The sequence below is a fragment of the Perognathus longimembris genome, chromosome 2 (assembly GCF_023159225.1).
Source record: "Perognathus longimembris pacificus isolate PPM17 chromosome 2, ASM2315922v1, whole genome shotgun sequence".
Taxonomy (NCBI): domain Eukaryota; kingdom Metazoa; phylum Chordata; class Mammalia; order Rodentia; family Heteromyidae; genus Perognathus; species Perognathus longimembris.
In genome coordinates this window covers 62,892,442-62,916,363 of record NC_063162.1, presented here as the reverse complement: position 1 = coordinate 62,916,363, position 23,922 = coordinate 62,892,442, and the positions used below count along the sequence as shown (strand labels likewise).

Below are 23,922 nucleotides of genomic sequence, written 5' to 3'. Positions count from 1 at the left end.
GTACCAATTCAAATCCCATTCTCAGACCAAAAAAAAGGGAAAATGACTGATCTGGTTAAATAAAATAGTAACAGTAATGTTATCCATTACAGCTGCAGTCACAAGTTTAAATGAATAGAAATCACATTAATCCTGATTCTTGTAGTTACAAACAAGTTGGGGTAGTATGAATATGAAATTATAAAAATCTATTTAAATTAAGTAGTTTAGGGGATTTATCTCCTGGACTTTATCCAAAATGTGTTTATTAGGACAGTTTCTCACTCATCTTGCTTCACAGTGCTTTTAGTGCTGTTTCCTTCTGACGAACATGCTTCTGTAAGCCTCACTTTTCCTCCTAAAACTACTCTGTGCATGGCTAAAGACTGTTGTGATTTTATAGCACCCGGAGCTTCTTGTATTTCCTCCTCTCCTCTTCAGGAAAAGGATGCAGGAGATCCTTTGCAAAAGGCATGTTCTCAGGAGGTGGTCATCTCTGCTAGAAAGGCAGAATATTTTTTAATCCATAGTTTTCTCCACAATGTCTTTCCATCTTACCCTAATTTTGATGCTGGGATACTGTGTAGTGTACAGCTGTTTAAGCCAGGCACTGGTGGCTCACATCTGTAATCCTAGCTACTCAGGAGGCTAAGATCAGAGGACCATGCTTCAAAGCTAGCCTGGGCAGGAAAGTCCATGACTCTTATCTCCAATTAACTACCAGAAATGGCATTGTGACTCAACAAGGTACAGCACTAGCCTTGAGCAAACTTGAGAGTTTATTCATTTTCTTTTCCTTTTCTCCCCAGGTGGCCTTCGAGGAGTAGCACGAGGCGGACTGGCAGGACTTACACTTACCAGCCTCTATGCACTGTATAACAACTGGGAGCACATGAAAGGATCTGTGCTTCAACAGTCACTCTGAACATTTTTGCCACCTCATGAATGGAGGACATTCAGTCTTTCAGATGAATTAAGTCAGTCTGAAGTTAATTGCCCTCTTCTATCTACAACTACTTTGAAAAATTGGAGGTTGTGACTTGCTGTGGTGAAGATCATAGATAGTTGGCCAGGACCGGTACTCCTTGCCCTTAATGAGTTGAAGCGAAAACCTTTGGTAGCTCACTGGGTATTGTGGTTCTCCTTTGGAGATGATCTTGGACCTGTCCTCTCTTCTTACCCTCTGGGAAACCACAACCATTGCTCATTGTCAATATTTTATCACCAAGTGTGTTTAATGATCTGAAACTGTAATGCTGCCCATGTTCCAAATAAAAGGAGAGAATAGAACCAGTCATAACTCCAATCTAAACAGTTGGTAGCTCTGTTTAAAAAACATCTTCCTTAGATATAAGATGAAATTTAAAGGTTACTCTTGGCTTATTTTTTTTCTTGCCTAAACCAGTTCTATTTTCCATGTTTATACTGAATTGAAGGGTTAATGCTGCCCTTAACTAGTGTGAGGTTTTTCTCCAATAGACCTCAACCTCAAGCTAGTTCAGGTTAATCATTTTTGGAGCAAACTAAACTTTCTGTCCGATAGTCAAGTTTTGTCATCCTGTAGACAGTAATTTACTCATTTCTGGGAATACGTGGGAGCTATAGTTTTGTTTTGTTTTTTAGAAAAACTTGTAAAGCTAAAGGCAAGCCATTTGATTTCAGAGTTTCTTATCCATCCATAAGATGACATGGGCTTTTACTAATAAGCACATAAGAAAATTCAGCAAAAATGGTGACATTTATGGTGTTAAGCCCCATAAGTTTAAAATAGATTTGAGTGAGTTTGAGGGGAGAAGGTTGAGATGGAAGTAATTGTACTTTGCTAACTTAAGATTCATAAATTATACTGATAGAGAATATACACATTTATATGTGCAAGTTGTTTCTTGGCTATATTCTAACCAAAGGTTATCACACATAAACAAGGTCTTGGTTTTGTAAATAACACACATACAACCATGGTTTGCCTGTTATGCTTTTTTAATGGAGAGGTATAAAATGCATCAATACAAAAGAATGTTTCACATACTTGTCAGCATTAATGTAAATTACATTTTAACAATGTAAAATGCAGTGTTACACCTCAAAAGAGAAACCACAAAATTTTTCTGCAACCTAACATGCTGGAAAGACTCAAGTTGACTTGAACCCACCTTTATTGTTATTTATTATTAAAATTCTCAATGGTATTGGAGGGGCAGATGAAAATAAGAGGTCTTTATAACTGTGGTTCCAAGAGTTGTAGTGAAGCTGTATGGCAGAGTCAATTGTTTCGCTGAAGTATTTCCAACAACATAGGCAGTCAAGAAGTCTGGTAGTTTCAAAGCCCAAAAGGCAGCTAAGATCTTATTATCCTAGAGAACTTTTAAACATAAATCCCACTTCTACAGAGAAACTTAAGGATATTGATAAAATGTCAACAGTTTTCACAAACTTTCAGTAAGCACCCCCAAGGCACAAGTGTTTAAAACAGCCTACTCACAGTACTATTTGGGAGGTTCAGGAACACTTTCTTGCAGTGATAGGACATCAATTTCATCCCCAGTTAAAAGCACCAGGTGTCAAGCTTAAGACACAAGATGCACCAGTAATCTTAGGGTAATGAATGATTCAAGTACTACCTTTCCCAAGTCTCACCTTTTTCTCTTAAGTGATGGGGCTCTTTAAAGCCTGAAGGTCTGTAGATTGTTACAGAGGCCAAGACTACCTTGAAAATGGTTCTGAAATAAGAGTCCTCAAACAGCTCAATGAATACTTTAATAACATTCAGAGAAAGGAAAAAAGGCAAAATCTGCAGTAACTGCATTTCAAATAATGAAGAAAAATGACAGAAATAAGATGTAGGCTAAAATGTCTGGTAGTTAGTGTCAAAAATTGCCAAGATTACTATAACACAGTTTGATTTTTAAAAAAAAAAACCTAAATTGACAAGGTTAATTACTTGTGTGAAATACTCTATAAGTTAATTGAACGGAATAATCACTTGTTTTTGGACCACTAGAAGAAAGCCTGTAGCAAAAGAAGCATCTAAAGGGCAATCAAAAGGTTTGAGAAATTTACTGGCTTTAGGAGACATTAGCACACCTTGATTATAAAATACTTCACTTCTAAAATTACAATATTTTGTTGTTCTAGTAACCACCCGATCTGAAGAGCTGTGGCAGCTGGTGAAAACCTGCCCACCAAGACACTTTTTTTTTGGGGGGGGGGGTGAACTAAGGGAAAAGAAAGACTCACCTCAGCATCAACCTTTCTTTTATAAAGCAACTCATAATTAGGTGACTTTACTAGATTAAAATCAGACAGAAAAAGACCTAAGCTCATTGATCAGACCTAGAAATACAATGATTTGGCAAACTCAGTCATTCAACTCATGGATGTGTGATAATCTGCAGAAAAGCTGTTTGGCTTTCACATTCCATTCCTTCACATCTGTTTAAAAGAAAATGACAAGCCCACAGATAAGTCACCTCACTAGAGAAATTCTCCCCACCTTAAAAGTGACTCATTTCTCAGCAAGCTACTAGAATTACAATCTACCCAGGATCTGGAAGTTACATCTTGAAAAGTCACTTTAATATATGCATAGTTAGAAAGTTAAGTCCTTAAGTGTTAGGAATTTTTAGGGCTCCTTCTACCTACATATACAATTAATAGTAATACACCTGTATTAAGCCTGACTTAATATGTGGAACGAAACTACAATCTAATGCAGTGGTGGCACTCTACTCACCTGTAGAGGAGTTCGATATAACCACTTTTCTTTATCGACTTTAAGCTGCATACAGGTGAAGAGATCACAAACTGCTGGAAGACTATAACAATCTGGGGGAAAGTTACGTTCCTCTTGTAAGGGTGAGTTAAGAAATACTTCCTGCACAAAAACAAAAAAAGGATGGGTTGCTTCATGACAGCTAGACAGATGAGACTAGCCTAAATTACCCTCCCAAATAGTTTGCATAAAGGATAAAGCATATATTAGTCTTTCAGATAACCAACAGCAAAGGCAATAATTGTTTATTTGTACCTGAAGTCTTTAATGTGGATAGCAGCAAAACAAGCCTTTTTGTTTGTATGAAGGTAGGGGTAGGAGGGCTGAGAAGTGCATCAGTAGTTCAATTTTAATATTTGTAGCCTAGTACCAAAATTACTACCTCTGACAAATTAAGCATGTTACATATTTAAGGATTTGGCCTGTTTGCAAAGTTTGGATTTAAGAAAGTTTAAAAAAAAAATTAACCAGAGCCAATTTTGATGTGCTCACCTGGGCCTTCTTTCGAAGTAGCCACTTGTCCTCTCCTGTAGATAACTGGCTAAGATTTCCCACCTTCTTGGCTGGCAAGACCCAATCAGCAGTGTTAAAGGGGCGCCAGGAAGCAGTCACAGTGCTCTGAAGCTTCTGCTTGCCAGCTGTATCCTCAGCACTAGGCCTGGTGAGCCACTTAGATAAGGAACTATTCCATATGACTTGGAAGGAATCAGAAACTCGAGCAGGAGCGAGAGCTCTGGGTGCCTTAGCTTGTTCAGTTATTTCTTTCCTGGAAGGACAGAGCCACACATTCAGGGATTCTTGGTGATTGCCAGGCTCAGGTCTGGTTTCCACAGGCATTCCATTTTTATCCTTCCCTTCTTTCTTTAGAAGCCATCTACACAGAGCTTCCTTCTCACAATTCTCATCACACACACACTCTGCAAAGCTTGTACAGGGCTCATTGGCTTTGCATACTTCCTCCACTTTATATACATCCTGATGGCTCTGGACAAGCCAGTTCTCAGTACTGCTCAAGGTGAACAGTGCCTTCTTAGTCTCCAAGTGGTCATTCAGGCACTTCAGATTGCCCAGGTTTTCAATCTCCACACCTTTGGGTTGGTTACCCTGACAGTTGGTACAGGAGTCAGGCTCAGGCTTGACAAGCCAATCACTCACACTGTAGGGCTCCTGGAACACCTGGAACAGGAGCTTAATCTTTTCATTGGTTTCATGGCTGCCATTCTCAGGTTTCTCGAGCTTGCAGGGTTCCTGAGGAGTCACCAGCCAATCTGACAGGTCTATCTCATCTTCATTAGGGAGCTGTAGATCTTCAGTCTTTTCAACTTCAGTGATGGAATGGCTGTTACACTTCTGGGAATTTGGCTTTCCAGGAACTTCTTGTTGCTGACTCTTAAGGAGCCAGTTTTCTAAGCCCTTCAAGTTACCCCAAATATTACTGAAGAAACTGCAGGCTCTGGCAGAAGTCTGTGTAAGATGAACACAGGATTAGTCTGCCAGAGTAATTATGACTGCCATTGTCTACACACTAACTGCTCAGTAGTCTCAAGGGTGTAACGCCAAGAGGCAAGAGATTTCTCTTTTGATTATTAAACTATATGTAAGTTTTCAAGTACAAATGAAAGCTAAGTGTTTGTTGTAGCTTACTTGACAAAATCGGGAAACGGCTAGCATCTCCACATAATGTCTTTTTTTTTTTTTGCCAGTCCTGGGCATTGGACTCAGGGCCTGAGCACTGTCCCTGGCTTCTTTTTGCTCAAGGCTAGCACTCTGCCACTTGAGCCGCAGCGCCACTTCTGGCCATTTTCTGTGTATGTGGTGCTGGGGAATCGAAACGAGGGCTTCATGTATAAGAGGCAAGCACTCTTGCCACTAGGCCATATCCCCAGCCCCACATAATGTCTTTATAAACAGATTTGACAAGTCATTGAACAGTTATAAGAAACAAAGAACTCATGCTTCAGAAATTCAAAAGATTCAAAAGCAAAAGTATGTCAAGTTCAGAGAAGAAACATCTTATAAATGATTATTGTTAGGTTTAATGGCAAATATCTGCTAGACTATCAAATGTTACAGACTTCATAGCAAAATTGGCACGGTGAATCCAGCCAAACAGTTGACAATTTACTCTTAAGGAAATAAGACTGGGCATAAGTAGCTTCTAAATGTTTAGAGGAGTTTTATGTCCAGAAAAAGCTGGAATCTAAGTCCTAACCAAACAATGAAATGTTTTATAGAAAAATAAATTTGTTATAATTGTAAAGAAAAAAATCTGCACACCAAAGCAGAACCTATATAATTATTTTCAAAAAGTATATGTATAGAAAAAAAATGTTTCAGTACTCTTCGTGTAGGGATTATGGGTTTGTGTTACCTTTAAAAATTATTTTATAAGCATTCTAAAGAGATATTCCTTTTTGTAATTAAAGCATGGTTAAAAACATGTTTCCAGATTATGATTTTAAAAAATCCTAAAATGCATAAACTACTGGTGAGTAACTACTATGATATCTACATTAGAAGCAGTAATGCCAGCCACATACCTGACTGTTCTCAACGGTCAAATGTTGGGTGAGCCAGTCCTGAGGGTTCGTGCTGGGTATATAAGGGTCCTGCTGGCCACTGGCAGGTTTGCTTCCAAGAAGCCATTCACTGAGAGCAAGACCAGTGCTACTGGATACCAGCTTCTGCAAGTCACATAACTTTTGCTTAACCAGGCATTATCAAATGTTCATCAGAAAGTTCACAAAAACAGGAGACACAAGTTCCTGGGCTGCTACTGACTCTGATTAGGTCACATGCCTTCCCTGAGCCTCTTTTTATATGTCTAGGTCTTTTACTCACATTTCCTTTGCAATAAGTTATCTGAGGGCTGGGAACATGGCTCAATTGGTAGAGTATGCTGCCTTCCCAGTATAAAGCCCTGAGTTCAAGTTTTACTAACATCAAAACAAACATCAGCAAAACAGTCTTTGAGTCAGAATGAGGATCCTCAGCAGAAAGCAATACCAATATGAGATAGTGATCATTTCCTATGAGATGATAATTACTTTCTCTTATTTAATACCTATAAAACAACCAAATTCCTATATGACACTAAATGCTTCAAGCATTTAACGACAGAAAATGTATCCCTGGAAGCTTTTTACAATGACTCAGTTATCAAAACCAAAGTAATTTTACCTGCTCTGGCACTGAGATATAACCTCTTTTCTCTATGAAGGTCTCAAAATTTGATGAACTGGCATGAGCCATCAGGTGCTCGGGAATTTGCTATAAAATAAAGACCATTTAAGCATGTTATTTATGCCACTTTCCCACAAAAGTGAAACTACAACTCTAAACTTGAAAAAATTAAAGCAAAGCATTACCATTCCAATAGGATATTGTCCACACCTACAAAGGAATTATTCACTCTTGAGAGTTCTATCTATCATGTAAGAAATGGACAGTAGGTTTGGTGGCACCACTGCTTTTGTTTTTCTTTTTTGCCAGTCCTGGGGAACTCAGAGCCTGGGTACTCTCCCTGAGCTTCTTTTGCTCAAGGCTAGTACTCTACCACTTGAGCCACGGCACCACTTCCAGCTTTTTCTATTTATGTGGTACTGAGGAATGAAACCAGGGCTTCATGCATACTAGGCAAATACTCTACCACTAAGCCACATTCCCAGCCCCAGCATTACTACTTTAAGACCCAAATGAGAAAATGTTTGATTCTTTATTAAAAACCACTCAAAGCCATAAATTTTCTAAAAACAAAATGTCCAGTATTTAAAGATACAAGACAAATTCAAAGGTTACCAATGAATCAGTAGTACAGTGTAAGTAGTACAGTGTAAGAACTGCCAGCCTAATGCTCTATTAATCAGATGCTCAACTTAATCAGAAAAGGAAGCTTCTTCAGGTTACTGCTACATAGTAACGGAACACCTGAGCTCAACTACTCACAATGGTTTTAAGAGACCCAAAAGTGGTGATGGTCTGGCGCAGAGAAGTTGTGTCTGCTTCAAAGAGAAGGACGGAAGAATCTTCAGGCTTCAGGATCAAACTGCCTAGTCTGGGGAAAGAACAAAAAACTAAAATTTAATCTTAAAAATGCAATTAAAATATTATTTTCAAGGAATATATATAATTTTAAATGATTGGACTTTTCTAAGAAACAAAGTAGATGTTTATCATTTATCAGAAAGCCTAAAATTAAGTACGTAAAGCATGTTGAAATTAGCACAAGAAAAAAAAAGTCATGTTAAACCAACATATAAAATGAATTGCAAATCAACTTTCTTGTACTGAAGAAAAAAATCCAGAAGTAAAAACAAGTAAATAATAGGGGTCTTTACCTCTCCAGGCACACAGAGACTTGATTGGCTAGGTCTTTATTTTGGGTGCATTCCAACTGGTGAATAAGACAATTGAACTGGCCCAATAACTACAAAAAAAAAAAAAAGTCAGTTACAATGAAGTAACCAAGTTAACAAACAGCATCTAGGTTAAACTTTTAGGGGACTGGGCACAGTGACTTATGCCTGTAATCCCAACCACTCAGGAAGCAAGATCAGGAGGATTTCAATTCTAGGACACTCTGGGCAAAACAGCAAGATTTCTCATGTGAATCATCAAGTGGGTGTGGTGGGTGCATGGAAGGCCACAAATTGGAGGATCACAGCTCAAGGCTGGGGGAAAGGGGAGACCCTGCCCCAAAAATAAAGCAAGCATTAGGGCTAAAATGTGGTTCTAGTGGTAGCACAATGACCTGGGCTCAACCCCCAGAGAGATCAAACTTTTATCTGGTTTCTACTAACATCACACCATGAAGAAGACATTCTCTGCAAACCAGAGCCTATGCTCAGACCAATTCCAGCTGTCCAGCTGCTTACCCAGTGGAGCTGCTGCGCCTGCTGCTGCAGTGTCTCCTCTTTAAGCTGAGAAATGAGATCCACTTGCTCACACAGCCACACTTCGCGGCTACGAAGGCATTCCAGGTGGCGACTGATACAACTGTGAATCTGGGCCTTCACCTAGAAAACATGTACATTGGTTTCACTGGTGTTAGACACCTAAGGGAGGTCACCTGCAAACAATAAGGTTTTGAAACTTTTGTGGGTCAGAAATCCTTTTGACTGTCCAATGACCCATGAGTGACTCACCACCAAAACGCCCACTCAAAACTCTGCCCATAATTTCCAGCTTCAAGCCTGCAAGCTCACCCCACAAGTTCCTATGAATTCAGGCTTTAAAATCCCAGCCATTGCTGGACACCTCTGGCTCACATCTGTAATCCCAGCTACTCAGGAGGTTGAGATTTGAGGATCCCAGTTCAAAGCCAACCGGAGAAGGAAAGTCCATGAGACTCTTACCTCCAGTTAACCATCAAAGTAGCTGAAAGTAGAGCTGTGGCTTAAGGGATAGAACAGTATCCTTGAGTGAAAAAGCCCAGGGAAAACATGCAGGGCCTGAGTTCAAGCCCTAGGACTGACACACACACACACACACACACACACACACACACACACACACACAACCATCAAGGTATACTTAAGCTCTAAAAACTTTCTTCAATACTCCTCTTCCTTAAAAGATTTGATTTTAGGTGTTCTAAAGTAATCAGGAGAAAATATAAAGATACTTCAGGGATACCAATCCCTCTTATTTCCCATTTTTACAAGCTCATCAGCAAACAAAGACAGATTGCTGTCTGGCCTTTACCCCCTTTTTCATTAGTGTAAAATGAGCTGTCATTTACAGTAGACTAACTTAACAAGGCATGTGCTACCATACAGCAATAGCTACAAGACCATTAGGGTGGACATTGTATGCAACCTATAAACAAAACATTTCTAGGGAGTAAACAGTGATTCACATATTCTAAATATAGCAGCTATGAACCATTCATGAGCATGTACTTCATTAACTATTGCATAAAATGTATTTTCTTTGTAATCATGTGGTTTCAAACTCAGATACTACTTGTCCACTCAATAGAATGCAACTGGAACTAACAGATTTCATTCCAGCTTTCAGGGGGCATTGACAGAACCATGCACATGTTAGACATACCCTATGACCCAGCCATACCACTCCTAGGCATCTATCCCAAACAACAGGTCTCAGAATACCATAAAGACATCTGCACATCCATGTTTATTGCTGCACAATTCACAATAGCCAAAATGTGGAAACAACCCAGATGCCCCACTACAGATGAATGGATCCAAAAAATGTGGTACCTGTACACAATGGAATACTACATAGCGATTAGAAATGATAAAATATTGGTATTCGCAGGGAAATGGTCAGATCTTGAACACATAATGTTAAGCGAGACAAGCCTAAACACAGAAAACAAAGGCACAGGGTCTCCTTGATATATGACTATTGGGCGGGGGGTGGGGGGGGGGGGGTGGGGAACAACAGTAGAGACCAGGTCTGCAAAATAAAACTTCTTTTCAAATGGTATTTCCACATGTTTGGGTCAGCAACTTTACATTATGTATCTGAAACCAAACAACTATACTAAACAAACATAAAAAGGTCTAGGATAGACCTATCAGAGGATCACAATAGCTCAACAGCTATGTACACATGACTAAGATGAGGATAAGCAAAAAGGACTCCAAGAGAAGGACACAGGAGGATTCTATTGTTGTCGTTATGTTTAACGTACTAGGTGAATTTCCTTTGGCGTACCCCCTGGGGTCACTGTATATGATTTTGGTACACTGGATATTGTATATATGGTTACCTGAACCAGGGAAGGGAAAGAAAAATGAGGCAGGGTGTAACAAATATGACAAGAAATGTACTGTAACTGTAACGGTGTGTAACTGTACCCCCTCTGCACATCACCTTGCCAATAAAATTTAATTAAAAAAATTAAACACACACACACACAAAAGAACTATGCATATGTGGTTCCTCACACACCATGAGGATGAACTAAGCAGTGGGGCTCCCTTCCTTGTTCTTCAGTGATGACAGGGCCTGACTGGCCACAGAGAAGAAGTGAGAAACTCATGCTAAACAAAACTGCAGGGAAGTGTAGAGTGCACAGATTCTAGCATCCACCTTATTTCCTCTTGGAATCAAAAAAAGGCACCAGCATACCAGGCAGCTGATTAGGGTTAAACAATTAAATGCAAGTTATGGGGTCAAATTTTTTAGTTGGCACAAGGAAGCCAAGTCCTTGGCCAAGTCCTACACAAATCTAAGATGAGTCCCGATGAAGACAAAGCACATATCATACCTCTCGCAAGTTTTCTTTAAGTTGCTGTTCAGCACGGAGAACTCCACCAATAGCAAGCTCCAAGTCCCTCCGCGCATCACTACACCTCAAAAGGGGTTCTTTGTTATTGGAGCAGACACTCTGGTCCTGGAGGGTGTTCATTCTGCTCATTGTTCCTTAAAAAGAGAAAAGTCCAAATAGCAGGATATTTATAACCCCAAACAACCTTTCCATCAGCATTCAACCCATCATTCCACCAGTTCTCATTATTGCCCAACCCAAGACAATGAGTACACACTTCCTCCACCCTCCTCTCCTCCACCTCTGTTCTTGCTATAAAATTGTTCTTTTTTTTTTTTTTTTTTTTTTTTTTGCCAGTCCTGGGCCTTAGGACTCAGGGCCTGAGCAACTGTCCCTGGCTTCTTTTTGCACAAGGCTAGCACTCTACCTCTTGAGCCACAGTACCACTTCTGGCTTTTTCTGTTTATGTGATGCTGAGGAATCCAACCCAGGGCTTAATGCATACAAGGCAAGCACTCTACCACTAAGCCATATTCCCAGCACCCTTGGTATGAAATTCTATAAACTTGTTTTATAAACACTTTAAATGTGAACATGTATTTCTGAAAAAATACACTAACAATCCTGAATAAACAGGACATAGGTCTCCAGAACCATGACAAGACCATTAATGAGAATGCTAATATTCTGGACTGAGGATATTGCATGTATCTAGCTGTGTGGGGCCCGGGGATGGACCTCCAGGAGAGGTGGGGGGGGGGGGGGAGTGAAGAAAGGAAGGAAATGTAAGTGTCTATTTATGACACACATGAAGCCACATGAGGCAAATATTTCTTTTTGCAGGTTTAGACTACAATGTGTAAAGAGATCCATAATTACTTTGAAAATAAGCTACTAAAACATGCAGTAACCCTACCACCCAGAAATGGCAGATGATAACTTTTGTCATATGTGCCTTGTATTTTTTTAAATAAAATCCAATGCTTATAGTAAATTTTAAAAAAAGAAAATAAGCTACTAACCGATACTTTGATAAAGTTTAGAATGCTTGCTTAGAATTAGTGTATGCCTAAATTTATTAGGAAAATTTATTTTTTTAATTTAGGAAGACTATAAAAGTTATGAAATTATCAAGAATATAGCCACATGTGGCTATTCCCTGGCAAAATGGAAGGCCATGAAGAGAGGATTCTAACATGTGGCACTGGCTCTTCTCCAAGAACCTTTCTCTCTGTCTCACAAGATCAGATGACATCCATACCCAAACACCATCAGACTAGCTTCCCACTAATCGTGCCTATTACTGACGTCACCCACATATCACAGCTCACCAGCTCATGCACAAAATTTCTAATGCCAAACAGATTTCTTCCAAAATGCTTTGTATGGTTTTCTAGTTCATCAAGACACTCCAATCATTCCTTTATTCCTCAGAGGTGACTCACCCTGTTGATATGTATGCCAGACTACAATCTTACCCTTTGTTACTGTCAAAATTAAAACCTTTTATTAAGAGATTTTTTTTAATAAATACTAATCTTCCAGGGTTATGGCTCATGTCTATTAGCTATGCTGAAGGTAGAAATTGGGAGAACTGAGATTTGAGTTTAGCCTAGACAAAAAGTTAGTTAGACTCCACTTAAAAAAAAAGCCTCCTGTGATCCCAGCTACATATGAGGCTGAAAAGGAGTAGGACTGTAGTAAGAGGCCAGTCCTGGACCAAAACCAAAGTCCTTAAATTAATGCAAAAAAGGACAAGGATTAACTGCCTAGCCAAGTACAAGACTCTAAGTACAAATTCCAGTACCACAAAAAAGCATAAATCTGACAAAATAATGTCATGACTTGCATATAAAAGTACTTACAAAAACTGATGGAAGTAAATATAGAGGATTCCCTGATAAGATCCCACTTCAGAGAGAGAAGAAACAATAGAAAGAAAAGCTAGAAGAACACAATAAAAGGAGAGAAGAGTTTCAGTAAAGCAATGATGTACAGCTTTAGGAACTCACTGGAAGAACAATTTGCTATTTACCTTGGATAGTGCACGACAGGGCTTCTCAACATATAGAAAACCAAGCGATCCCTGCAGCAGCCCACAACAGTTTACTAAGACTTACTTGTATGTACACTTTTTGGAAGCAGATTCTGCAAGTTATACATAGCTGTTAAATCTTATTTTTAAAAGTAAGATTATTTGCACTTGACTAAGAGGTACAAAAAACAGAAGATAATTCTTTTTCTTTGTATAGGCCTTTAAAAATCTTAATTATTATTTCAAACAGGGGTTACAGTTTTTCTTTCACCCTCTTTCTTTCTTTCTTTCTTTTATGAATGGAGATCTACCACTGAAAGAATGCTCTAGGTAAATGGCACTGTGCTGCATCTGAGGAAAACTACATGCTATTTGGCTGTATTTACCAAAAGTATAGCACCTGTCACAGGACTAATCTGCTGTATGATTAGACTCGTTTACTTCTGGGTCACGTGCTTTAGGAGAGTTCAGAAGAGGCTCAAGAGGCCTCAGACACAAGAAACATCTGCAGGAAGGAAGGCTGTTTGGCTTAGATAAGAGGTAACCCTGCAAGGACATAGTTGCTGCTCTCAAATATTTGGACACTTGATAAATGAAAGAATTAGGCTTGCTCAGAAGAGCCCCATTGGGCAAAAGGATTTCAGGAGACATTATCACACACATGGGGGCTGGGATGTAGCTCAGTGGCAAAAGCGCTTGCCTAGCAAGTGCAACGTCCTGGGTTTGATCCCCAGTACCAAAAAAACAAAAGACAAGACAGACACATGGAGGAACATTCTAACAGTCCCAAAGATAATGACCTCAGAAAAAGCCCTTCAAATAGCTGGCACCCCATTTGAGACAAAAGGAAATTTTATGGATCTTTACTGCATCTTCAAAATGGGGTTTAGAGCTAGAGGCCAGCATAAATGGGGGAGGGGAGTCAAGGACAAAAGTAGCAAGGGTCCCACTCTCAGAAATAAACAGATGGGCACCAAGTGCTATTGACTCACACCTGTAATCCTAGTTACACAAAAGGCTGAGATCTGAGGATCAAAGTTCAAAGCCAGCCCCCCAAAGGAAGGTCTACGGGACTCTTATCTCCAGTTAACTACCACAAAACAGGAAGTAGAGCTGTGCCTCAAAGTGGACAACGCCCAGGCCCAGTTCAAGCCCATGACTGCCCAAAAAATAAAAATAAAGAAAAGACACTGATGAGAGGACAGCCCAACAGCCTTTTTTTTTTCAGCCATCTCACAAAAGAACAAACCCTAGCAGCTTCAGAGTTCCTTCAAGACACTCTAAGTTCAGTAATCTGGCTAACTTCTCCAGCGAATTCTGCCTTTTCAGATTATTTCCCCACAATAACCCATAAGAGAACTTCCTCAATTCTCTTGGTCAGAAGTTTCGGTGGAATTTTTCTGACCTCGGCAATAGCAGCTGCGCTTACTCTGCTGCCTGGGTGTCACATGTAAGTGGGCCTGTGGAGCTGGAATGGCAGGGGTGTGTGTACTCAGCACACATTGCAGGAACTTTGAAAAGCACCTGACCACACAGGTAAATGCCAGACAAAGGTGTGGAGAGCTGGGGTCACCTTATTACCCAGCCATGCTTTGTGCCACACTTGCTGGCCATACAAAGCCTGCTTGGCTATCTTTCAAATGCAGTAAACTCTTCTATGGAATATCATGGCTGCCAATGTCAAATTTAATAGAACTGTCAAGAAGCCTAGAACACTGGGACAGGAGATAACTGAATGTAGCCAAGGCAGACCACACTAAACAAATCTCTATTCAACCACAGGTGCTGTACAAACTACCTAACCAGAAACTATGGCCAAAGTACGTATGGCAGATTTTCCCTTCATCAGCTATGGGTAGAATGTACCATGAAATTAAAAAGTTACAAAATGGATTTGCAGTTGTTTTTTAATCTCAAATTATTATCCTTCAAAACAGTCATTTTGTTAGCGTTTGGGTCTTTTTTCAAATGGAAGTCAGTACTGGGGCTTGACCTCAGGGCTTCAGATCTTGCTTGGCTTTTTCACTCAAGGCTTTTTCCCTCTACCACTAGTGCCACAGCCCCACCACAGACTTCCCTGCCCAGGGTGGCTTTGAACTGTGATCCTCAGTATAAGGTTTATTAAAGTAGGTAGCTGATAAAGGAGAGCACCACGCAGTGTTCAGGCTGGAGAGAAACGTTTATTTCCAAACCGCTGGCCTATGGCCAAGATGATGCATGGATGGAGAGAAGGGCTGACCTCTGCCTGGCCCTGCCTTATCTAGGGCAGGGATGGGAAGGTATGGCCAGGTGAGGGGAGGTGGCACCAGGGTCACTAGCTCACATAGTTGTTTCTGACAGTAATTGACCATCTGCTTCAGGTCCAAGCATAGCAAGCAAGCCAGCTAAAAGATGGCTGACAACCTGACTCAGGTTGGGTTTACTGCTTAGGCTTCCTAAGCTCCTAACAACCTCTCTGGTCTCAGTTCCTCTGGAAAAGCAGAGACAATGACAGTAGTGTCAAAGGACAAAATCACAACAACTTTAAGATCTTTAATAGGCTTTTTTTCTTTAACTCTGAAATTAGGCAACACTCCATAAAAGACCTGTGGTTCAAAGGGCTGAGCAGAAAAGGTTGTTTTTAGAAGGGGCTGAAGTTGTGTTCCTGTGAGGAGGGAGAGGGGTAGAACAATGAGGGAAGAGCTTATTTTAAGTTACTTCTTTTGTGTAAGGATTAAAGCAGAGGGAACTTAATACCAAGCCGATTAATGCTGGCCTGGGGAAAATTTGACTAGGTTCTCCTTCTACTTCTCACTTCTTTAAGGTTATCAGATAACAATTTCAGGATGGCAATGAGACATTTTAGCTGAGCAGTTCCATTATGATTTTTAGCCTGGTCTGTTGAGATCTATTCCTAGCTCGAACGTATCCTGTTACTTTTATTTAACTGAAGCTACATAGAGAAGGCTGCACTGGGGTAAAGTGAGACCTTATCTGCCTCTGAGTACTGACCTAGCCCCTGCAAGTGGAGTTACTCCGCTGTAATTGTTAGTTTAGTAACTGCTGCTAGTAGGAATTTAAAGCCAAACAAGACCTTAGGACAACCTTCACAGTATAAAAAGCAGAACCCAAACTGGCAAGGCATCCCCACAAGGACACCCTTACTTAAGCCACTGACCCTGGCATGCCAGGCTACCACTTGCCCTTTCAAAACTTAACTTCCTAGTTCTAAGAAAAAATAACAATATAAACTCACAGTTATGCATAAAGAGGTGGTGCTTGTTTCATAAATAATGGCTCCCATACACCCTTTACCTATAAAATATGTAAGAAGAAAAAGCCTTTTATGACAAAAGCTCAACAGCCTAAACCTTCTAAGGTATATCAAACATGTACACTCTGGCCTGTTTTCTTTCTTTCTTTCTTTCTTTCTTTCTTTTTTTTGCCAGTCCTGGGGCTTGAACTCAGGGCCTGAGCACTGTCCCTGGTTTCTTTTTGCTCAAGGCTAGCACTCTACCACTTGAGCCACAGCGCCACTTCTGGCCATTTTCTATATATGTGGTGCTGAGGAATCGAACCCAGGGCTTCATGTATACAAGGGAAGCACTTTACCACTAGGCCATATTCCCAGCCCCCTGGCCTCTTTTCTTACCTGCACAAAGACTAATACAAGTTAACTCTAAAAACTGTTAAAGTCCTTTTGTTCACCTTAATAATCCAAACTACTGCCTTAGCATGTGGAAGAAGGATTGTCTTGAATGTTATTTTTACGACAATGGATTTGAAAACTTCCCTGTAACTAGGATCCCTGTGCTTATGTTTTACGGCACGGGGAATTGATAAAAGAAAAGGAGAGAAAGAGACCCTCCGCACAAACCAGAAAAACTGGAGTTTCAACAGGTTTTGTTTTGTTTTTTTTCACAAAGTGTACACGCCGGGGGCTGGGAATATGGCCTAGAGGTAAAGTGCTCACCTCCTATACATGAAGCCCTGGGTTTGATTCCTCGGTACCACATGTATAGAAAAGGCCAGAAGTGGCACTGTGGCTCAAGTGATGGAGTGCTATCCTTGAGCAAAATGAAGCCAGGGACAGTGCTCAGGGCCTCAGTTCAAACCCCAGGACTGGCAAAAAACAAAACCAAACAAAGTGTACATGCCTCACTTAGACAATGTTTTCACAGAGCTAGTTATAAAGGTCAAAGACCTTGGAACCAGCATTGAGCAACTAACCACAAATGAAGCTAAGTCATTACATGGTTCAACCACAAAACTCCCCCTAAACTATGACTATTTTGTAAAGCTATAAGCCACAATTTAAAGACAAAAATTTTCTGGGGGTGTAGCTCAATTGGTAGAGCATGTGTTTACATGCTAGAGGTCTTTGGTTCAATCTTCAACAATAATAATAAAAATAATATGCTATCTCTTTATTACAGGATCCACACCTCATAGGTGACACCAGGGTCACTGCCATAAAAGGTAAAATTTGGCTCTAGTGCAGGGTTCTCAAATTGAGTGGACTCCTTCTTTTAGTGCATTATCACTCAAATTATTTTATTTGACATGAAAATTTTAAATTACTACTGAAACATCTTCCCTAAGGATGTGCAGTCCATTTTCACATTTCTCAATAAATTATAACGAGTTCTTCAGAATCATCTGTCTTGGCTAACACTACAAAAATACGTCATATATCATAGTAGCAACCCGCAGAAGACTGTACTGAGATTAAATAATCAAAATTCTGCCAAGTGTAGCATGTTGGGGGCGCTGCCTCCAGTTATAACCGCTGCTGTGGCCTTGGCGTGTCCTCTTGTGTCAGCAGGGATCGGTGTGCGCGCGTGTGTACCCAGGCACCCAGATGAGATGGTGTAACTTACTACAGGTTAGAGCTCGGGTTTCCTCACCAACTTCGTGAAAGTAACTGCGAAAACGGAAAACCGACCACAAAATCCTACCATCTAAAGACAGAATTACGTATGGCGTTTCTGGTTCAAAAACTAGAAAACTAACGGCAAAATTTAGCAAGAGTAGCGGTGACTCAGGCGGCTTCCCTGGCCTCTCAACTGCCCCTCTCTGGGGAACCGCTGGTCGGGGTCTCCGCCGCGGCTGCAACTGTGGGTTCGCTGCCTCGGGGCCCGGAGCCTCAGCACACATGCGCACGCACACTGAGCGAGCACCCACCCCACCCCATCCCACCCCACCCCCACCCGCGCGCAGCTGCCCGGGTAGCTGGCAGCCAGTCCGCCGAGGCCCGAGGGTACTGAGTCCCTCCGCGCCCGCCTGGAGCAGGTACTTTCGCGGCGTCCGAGCTCCTGGTAGCCGGCCTGGACTAGGTCTGCCCCGCCCAGAGCCGGTGCTGCCCGAGGGCCCTTTATCCAGAGTGGAGCGCAAGCCTCAGCAGGACGCAAGTGCTGAGAGCTGCCGGAGAGGCCCCAAAGCAGCTCCGCCCACCCCACTTCCCGCCCCGCACCCCAGATACTCAAGAGGCCTCGGTGTTCCAGGCTGTGGGCTAGTGGTCAGGCGGCCAGAAGGCGGGGGCAGGACTGCCTGGCGCCAGGCTCCTTTCCTGGCTCGGGGGGGGGGGGGGGGGGGGGGGGGCCTCACCGAGTGACACTGCTACCTGCACCCTCCTCCCGTTTCCCTCCCTGACTCAGCCCCACGCCCCTGTGAGCAGGGAAGCACATACGCGTGCACACGCACATACACGCAAGCCCACACGCAAACGCGCGTGCGCAGCCTCAAGCCTCCCAGCTAAGGATGACTGCAGCCCCTGCAGCGGTCCGGCACAGCTGCAGTCTTCAGACACAGCCTTGAACAGGACCCTCCCACCAGAGGTGGCTGAGAACAGACTCAAGCCTGACAGCGGGTTCAACCTGGCTCCCTAGCTGAGAAATTCCGGCACCTTAGCTACCCATCTGTCAGTTCCATGGAAATGTTATGAACTACAAGAAAACGTAGAACCCCACGGGCACACAACACCTATCATGCCCATGGGACTTCTATTCTGCCCACTGTCCAAAGATAACCCTTACAGCCTGTATGTTCAGGAAAAGAATCTAGACAATAATGTCCATCCATTTCAGTCCATTTTTTGAGACAGGATCTCACTATGTTGCCCAGGTTAGCCTCAAACTCAGTCCTCCCATCACAACTTCCGGCTTGCTAGGATTACAGGCATCCCAAGCTTTATACAACTATTCCTTGTTTTATTCTGTTTTCCTCAAACAAGATAAAACTACTATGAGGGGTTGGGAATGTGGCCTAGTGGCAAGAGTGCTTGCCTCATATACATGAAGCCCTGGGCTCAATTCCCCAGCACCACATATATAGGCTAGAAGTGGTGTTGTGGCTCAAGTGGCAGAGTGCTAGACTTGAGCAAAAAGCAGCCAGGGACAGTGCTCAAGCCCTGACTCTAAGCCCCAAGACTGGCAAAAAGCAAAACATTAGTATGAATGTTGCCACTAAAATTCTAGGGGGGTAAAGTGAGTTCCAAACAACCAGACTACAATGCTCAGCCCAGCAGCTCCACAAATAATATCAGGTTTGTGAGCTAGAGAAATGACATCTATTTTCCTCAAACTTTGCAGTCCACAGAAATTTCAACTGACTTCAATAAAAGGTTGGTAGGCTTTCAAAACTGGAGCCATGACCCATCTTCAATGTGAACTTCTTGCTTTAGGATCAAGAGCAGAAAAACATGTTCTAATTTATGTAGCTTCACTACAATAATACATTTTTATCCTTGGTTTTATATGATAAATCTCTTGTGGTTTTCTCCACAAATGCAAACAAGTGATGAAGTATTTTCTTTCCTCTTAAGCCTGGGAGACTAGCAATAACACCAAAATGAAACAAAAACATACCTGACATTATGTTCTTTTGAGAGCTGTAATTAACTGTCCAAGTATTAAGGGACTGGGCTTCTTACTGGAAATTAACACTGACAAACAAGCCAAAACCTTTTACTTTTAACCCTTTTTGTCAATTAATTCTAGGAGGATTCCTAAGACTCATAAGTATTCCCAAACACAACCCTAGCCCCAAAAAGGAACATCTTGGTTCCTGCACAATCAAGTCAAGAAAACCCAGGAATGGCAACTTCAGATAAGAATAGGTAAGGGTGTACAGCAAGTCACACCAGGTGAGTAAAAGCAAAGTAATTTCTCAAAATAATTACTTTTGTTCACTTGCCAGTGATGCCAGGAAGTGGGCATGACATGTTAAGATTTGAAGTAGTTTTTTCCACAACACCTTGTCAAAAAATTTGTGTTCAATTAATAAACAAATTAAAAAAAAAGATTTGAAGTAGTATAGGCTTGACTGCAAGTCTATCATGGACACAGTGGCAGCTCCCTCAACTGACAAACACAACATTCTACTAGGTGCTCAGGCTACTTGCCAGCACCCAAGTGGGTGCTGCTTTGACCTTCTTTTGCTTCTGCACTTAATATTTGTTCTATGTTGAGACAATGTGTATTTACCAAGAATGAACACAAAGCCAAAGTGGAAACCTTGGAGAGAAATACTAGAAGGGCTAGAAAGTAGCAGGAAGAGTAATAAATGCTGTGAACACGTATAGTTCTCTCACCAAGCTGGACTTACACATATTGACTGTTTTGTTTTGTTTGTTTTTACAAAGTCTAGTTGTGTAGCTCAGACTAGTTTTAATCTCATCCTCCTATCTCAGCCTCTCAAATGCTGAGATTATGGGCAAGTGGCATCACATCTAGCGGTTGGTCCCCTTTTTCTAGTGGGAGGAATACTAAGGCTTGAACTCAGGGCCAAGGTACTCTCCCTTAGCGTTTTTTTCTTAAGCCTGGTGCTCTACTATTTGAAGCACTTCCGACATTTTGGTGGTTCATTGGAAATGAGAATCTCACAGACTTTCCTGCCCAGCCTTCCTTGGAACCATTATCTTCACACTTCAGTCTCCTGAGTAGCTAGAATTCCAGGCTTGAGCTACCCAGGCTGAGCAGGTTGGCCACTTGCCTTCCACAGCTAACCCACATGTTAACAGAGGCACTGAATTTGCTGCTGAATTTAGTATTGTCTCAGAAAGCGCTCTTTACTCCCCACCCTGTCATACATTTCATTATTCTCTATAGTACATATCACAATCTGACATGTAGAAACCATTTATTTTCTGCTCCACCTTCAGGAAAAAAATACTAAATGGTAAGTTCCACATAGGCAGGAACTTTTGTCTCTTTGTTCACTGCTATGTAGTTGTTTGCTATACAGTTATTTCCTGAATGAATGAATTCTTCAAATATTTAAATCTAGCCTAATGTGTACTCAAAGTTTTTCCTTTTTTAGACAGTCTCTGAGTCCTCACAAACCTTTAAGGCGAGTATTATCTTTACCTTCAAAAAAAAAAGCTGGTAGCTCACACCAGTAATCCTATCTACTCAAGACGCTGAGATGCGAAGATCATAGTTCAAACCCAACCCAGACAAGAAAATCCATTAGACTCTTATTTCTAATTAGCCACCAGAAAGCCAAAAATGGAGCTATGGCTCAAGTGGTAGAGTACCAGCTTTGAAAAAAAAGCTAAGGGAGAGTACCATGCCCCTAAGTTCAAGCCCCAGTACAGGCACACACAAAGGTTAAATATTGCTTACAGTAACAAGTTTCCAAGTAGAAAAGCCAAGATAAAATCCTAACTCTGAGTATAAAGTCTCCAGCAACCCCAGTATTTTAGAGAAATGATTAAGGTATCAATAAGTATTTGAGGGCCTAAGCTAACACTTACTGGTTACTATTAACATATGGTGAATTTGGCACCTAGAAGAGAATTTGTGTCATTGAATAACCAATCAAAAACAGGAAATACTAATTTTTAAAAAAGAGACAGTTATTTTTGAAATCCCAGCAGCAACTGACTGAATTCCTTCCACTATGCTAAGCTGGAAGTATAACGTTAGGAATCACTAGCAAGAGGCTCTCCAATAGACAATGTGTCAAAAACAATCCATGGCATTTATGAAAGCCCTAGTTTCCTAAGATTCTAGCATAGTTGTGCTGATTTCATAAAATGCAAATGAGAGTAGAAAGTACTTTACAATTCTGAAATACAGCTGACAGACTTCTTTTCTTTATGTAGCTCTTTTCCCATGGGGAATAATGTAGTTGTAGAGATTTATTTAGATACAAACTATGATAAAACTTTAAACACCTAGCACTTGCCCTAGAGGCCCAACACAGACTCCACAGAAGAGGGGGACAGAGAAACAAAATGTAAGGAAAGTTATTGTCCTAGGCAGTCTTTCCCTGAACAATCCCATGAGCTAGAAAAGTCTTGAAAAGAGCAAACCAAGGCCAGGCACTACTAATGGTTCATGCCTGTAATCTTTGCTACACAGAAGGCTAATCTGAGAATCCTGATTCAAAGTCAGCCCCAGCAGACAAATCCAAGAGACTCTTACCTACAGTTAACAAGCTAAAAGCCAAAAGTGAAGGTGAGGCTCAAGTGGCAGAGCATCATTGTCCTTGAGCTAAAAAGCTAAGAGACAAAGGGGAAGTGCCAGGCCCTGAATTTAACGCCCTCCCCCCCACAAAAAAAGAGCAAATCAAGTAACATTACCAAGACACAAATAGTAAATGAATGTCTCTCCATTTATAACATCAGAGCAATTCTTCTTCTTCTGACATTATTTAAAGTTCAAAAATGTCACAGGAGGGTCCGAGTACAGAAATAAGCCAGCTTTGACCATCTGTCCCGTCCTCACTCAGGGAAGTTAACCCCAGCCCTAAGCCATATTCCACATTCCCAAGTGAATGAGGGAAAGTTAGGTCCATCCAAAAGCTGCTACTATGGCAAACCTTACCTGCCTAGAAAACAACACAAACTTACTAAGCTAGCACTCTGACTTCTGTTATTCCTGCTTATATCCTACCATGACACATTCTCTGACACTTGAAGACTCTATTATTCTTATTACCACCACCAGAATTTAGGGCTTGCTCTCTATTTTTTTTAATTGCTACATCCACAACACTCTGAGCCTACAGCAATGAATAAATTATCATTATGAAATAAATGATTGCTGGTACAATGAATCAATGAATGAGCAAGCTTTCTCTTCTCCGCTGCAAAAGGGAGGAAATCAAGCTCCTTTTAGAAATGGTTGGGAGAATTAAATAGGATATTAACACTGTATTTTGGTAGATCCTTCTCCCTTCCTCCCGCCCCCCCCAAAAAAAACCTACATAAACCAATTCCTCGTATTTATATGCTCCGGCTCTATTATAGAAAACATGCCCTACCTCTTACCAGACACCCAGGGGGAGACAGAGGAAACAGAGCAGTCACCGGAGCCAGGGTAAGGACAGAATGGAGGAGGTGGTGGCTTGGGACGGGAGGGGAGGGAATGGATGGGCTGTACTCCAACTGAGAGAGGTGGGGGCTGGGCTTGTGGAGGAGAGTGCGCTGACAGGCCTTACCCACAGTAAGAGAAGGCTGCCTGGAACCTGTGGGAAGCGGCAGGGATGGGCAAGCCCAGCGGGGGAGGCCTGGCATGGGGGAATGTGGGGGCACCTGAGAGGAGGGCATTGGGAGCACAGACCCGCCCGGCGTGAAGAGGGATCATGGGGAGGTCATTGGGAGGACAGGTCGGGAATGGGGGAGGGCAGGCCCAGTAGGGGAGGGCAAGAGGAAGACAGGCCCGGCAGGACGGGGGTGAGACAGGCCCAAACCCGTGGTACACATAAAGGCCTCAGCCCGGGCCAAGGCACCAGCCGTCCTGGCGCTCACTCCCGGCCGGTAGCCCGGCCCGGCCAGGCCCGCCGCCTCGCTCTTACCGTCTGGCAGATCTCCGCGGACAGCCGAGAGGCCTAGGAGGAACCGGACACCTCGGGAGCTGCCTACGGGCCCAAGGCAAAGTTCTCGCGAGAGCTCACCTTCCTCACCCGCCC

The 23,922-nt window shown here is 41.9% G+C and overlaps 2 protein-coding genes across 3 annotated transcripts in view; one reads left to right on the top strand and one right to left on the bottom strand.

Annotated features, from left to right (window-relative positions):
- The window catches only part of Timm23 (translocase of inner mitochondrial membrane 23), a 25,917-nt gene extending 23,035 nt beyond the window's left edge, over positions 1–2,882 (top strand). The window contains exon 7 of one of the 2 annotated variants that reach the window (XM_048339290.1): positions 793–2,882. In XM_048339290.1, the coding sequence (XP_048195247.1) occupies positions 793–904 (112 nt within the window). In that variant the 3' untranslated portion in view covers positions 905–2,882. Of the gene's footprint in view, positions 1–788 lie in introns of both variants that reach the window. The other variant, XM_048339289.1, reaches the window with a different exon arrangement.
- On the bottom strand, positions 1,944–23,922 carry Ncoa4 (nuclear receptor coactivator 4). Its single transcript, XM_048339288.1, has 10 exons — positions 23,809–23,922; positions 10,992–11,146; positions 8,626–8,766; positions 8,089–8,177; positions 7,697–7,805; positions 6,932–7,021; positions 6,292–6,435; positions 4,244–5,215; positions 3,713–3,853; positions 1,944–3,411 (listed from the first exon to the last, which is right to left on the bottom strand). The coding sequence occupies exons 2-10, from the start codon at positions 11,139–11,141 to the stop codon at positions 3,406–3,408; spliced, it is 1,842 nt and encodes a 613-aa protein (XP_048195245.1). The 5' UTR covers positions 11,142–11,146; positions 23,809–23,922; the 3' UTR covers positions 1,944–3,405.

Coding starts and splice junctions, on each gene's coding strand:
- Ncoa4 (XM_048339288.1), bottom strand. CDS start 11,141: ATGAGCAGAATGAACACCCTCCAGGACCAGAGTGTCTGCTCCAATAAC. Junction 8,767..10,991: donor TTAAAGAAAACTTGCGAGAG/GTATGATATGTG, acceptor CATGTTTTCTAG/GTGAAGGCCCAGATTCACAG. Junction 3,854..4,243: donor TACTTCGAAAGAAGGCCCAG/GTGAGCACATCA, acceptor GTTTTTGTGCAG/GAAGTATTTCTTAACTCACC.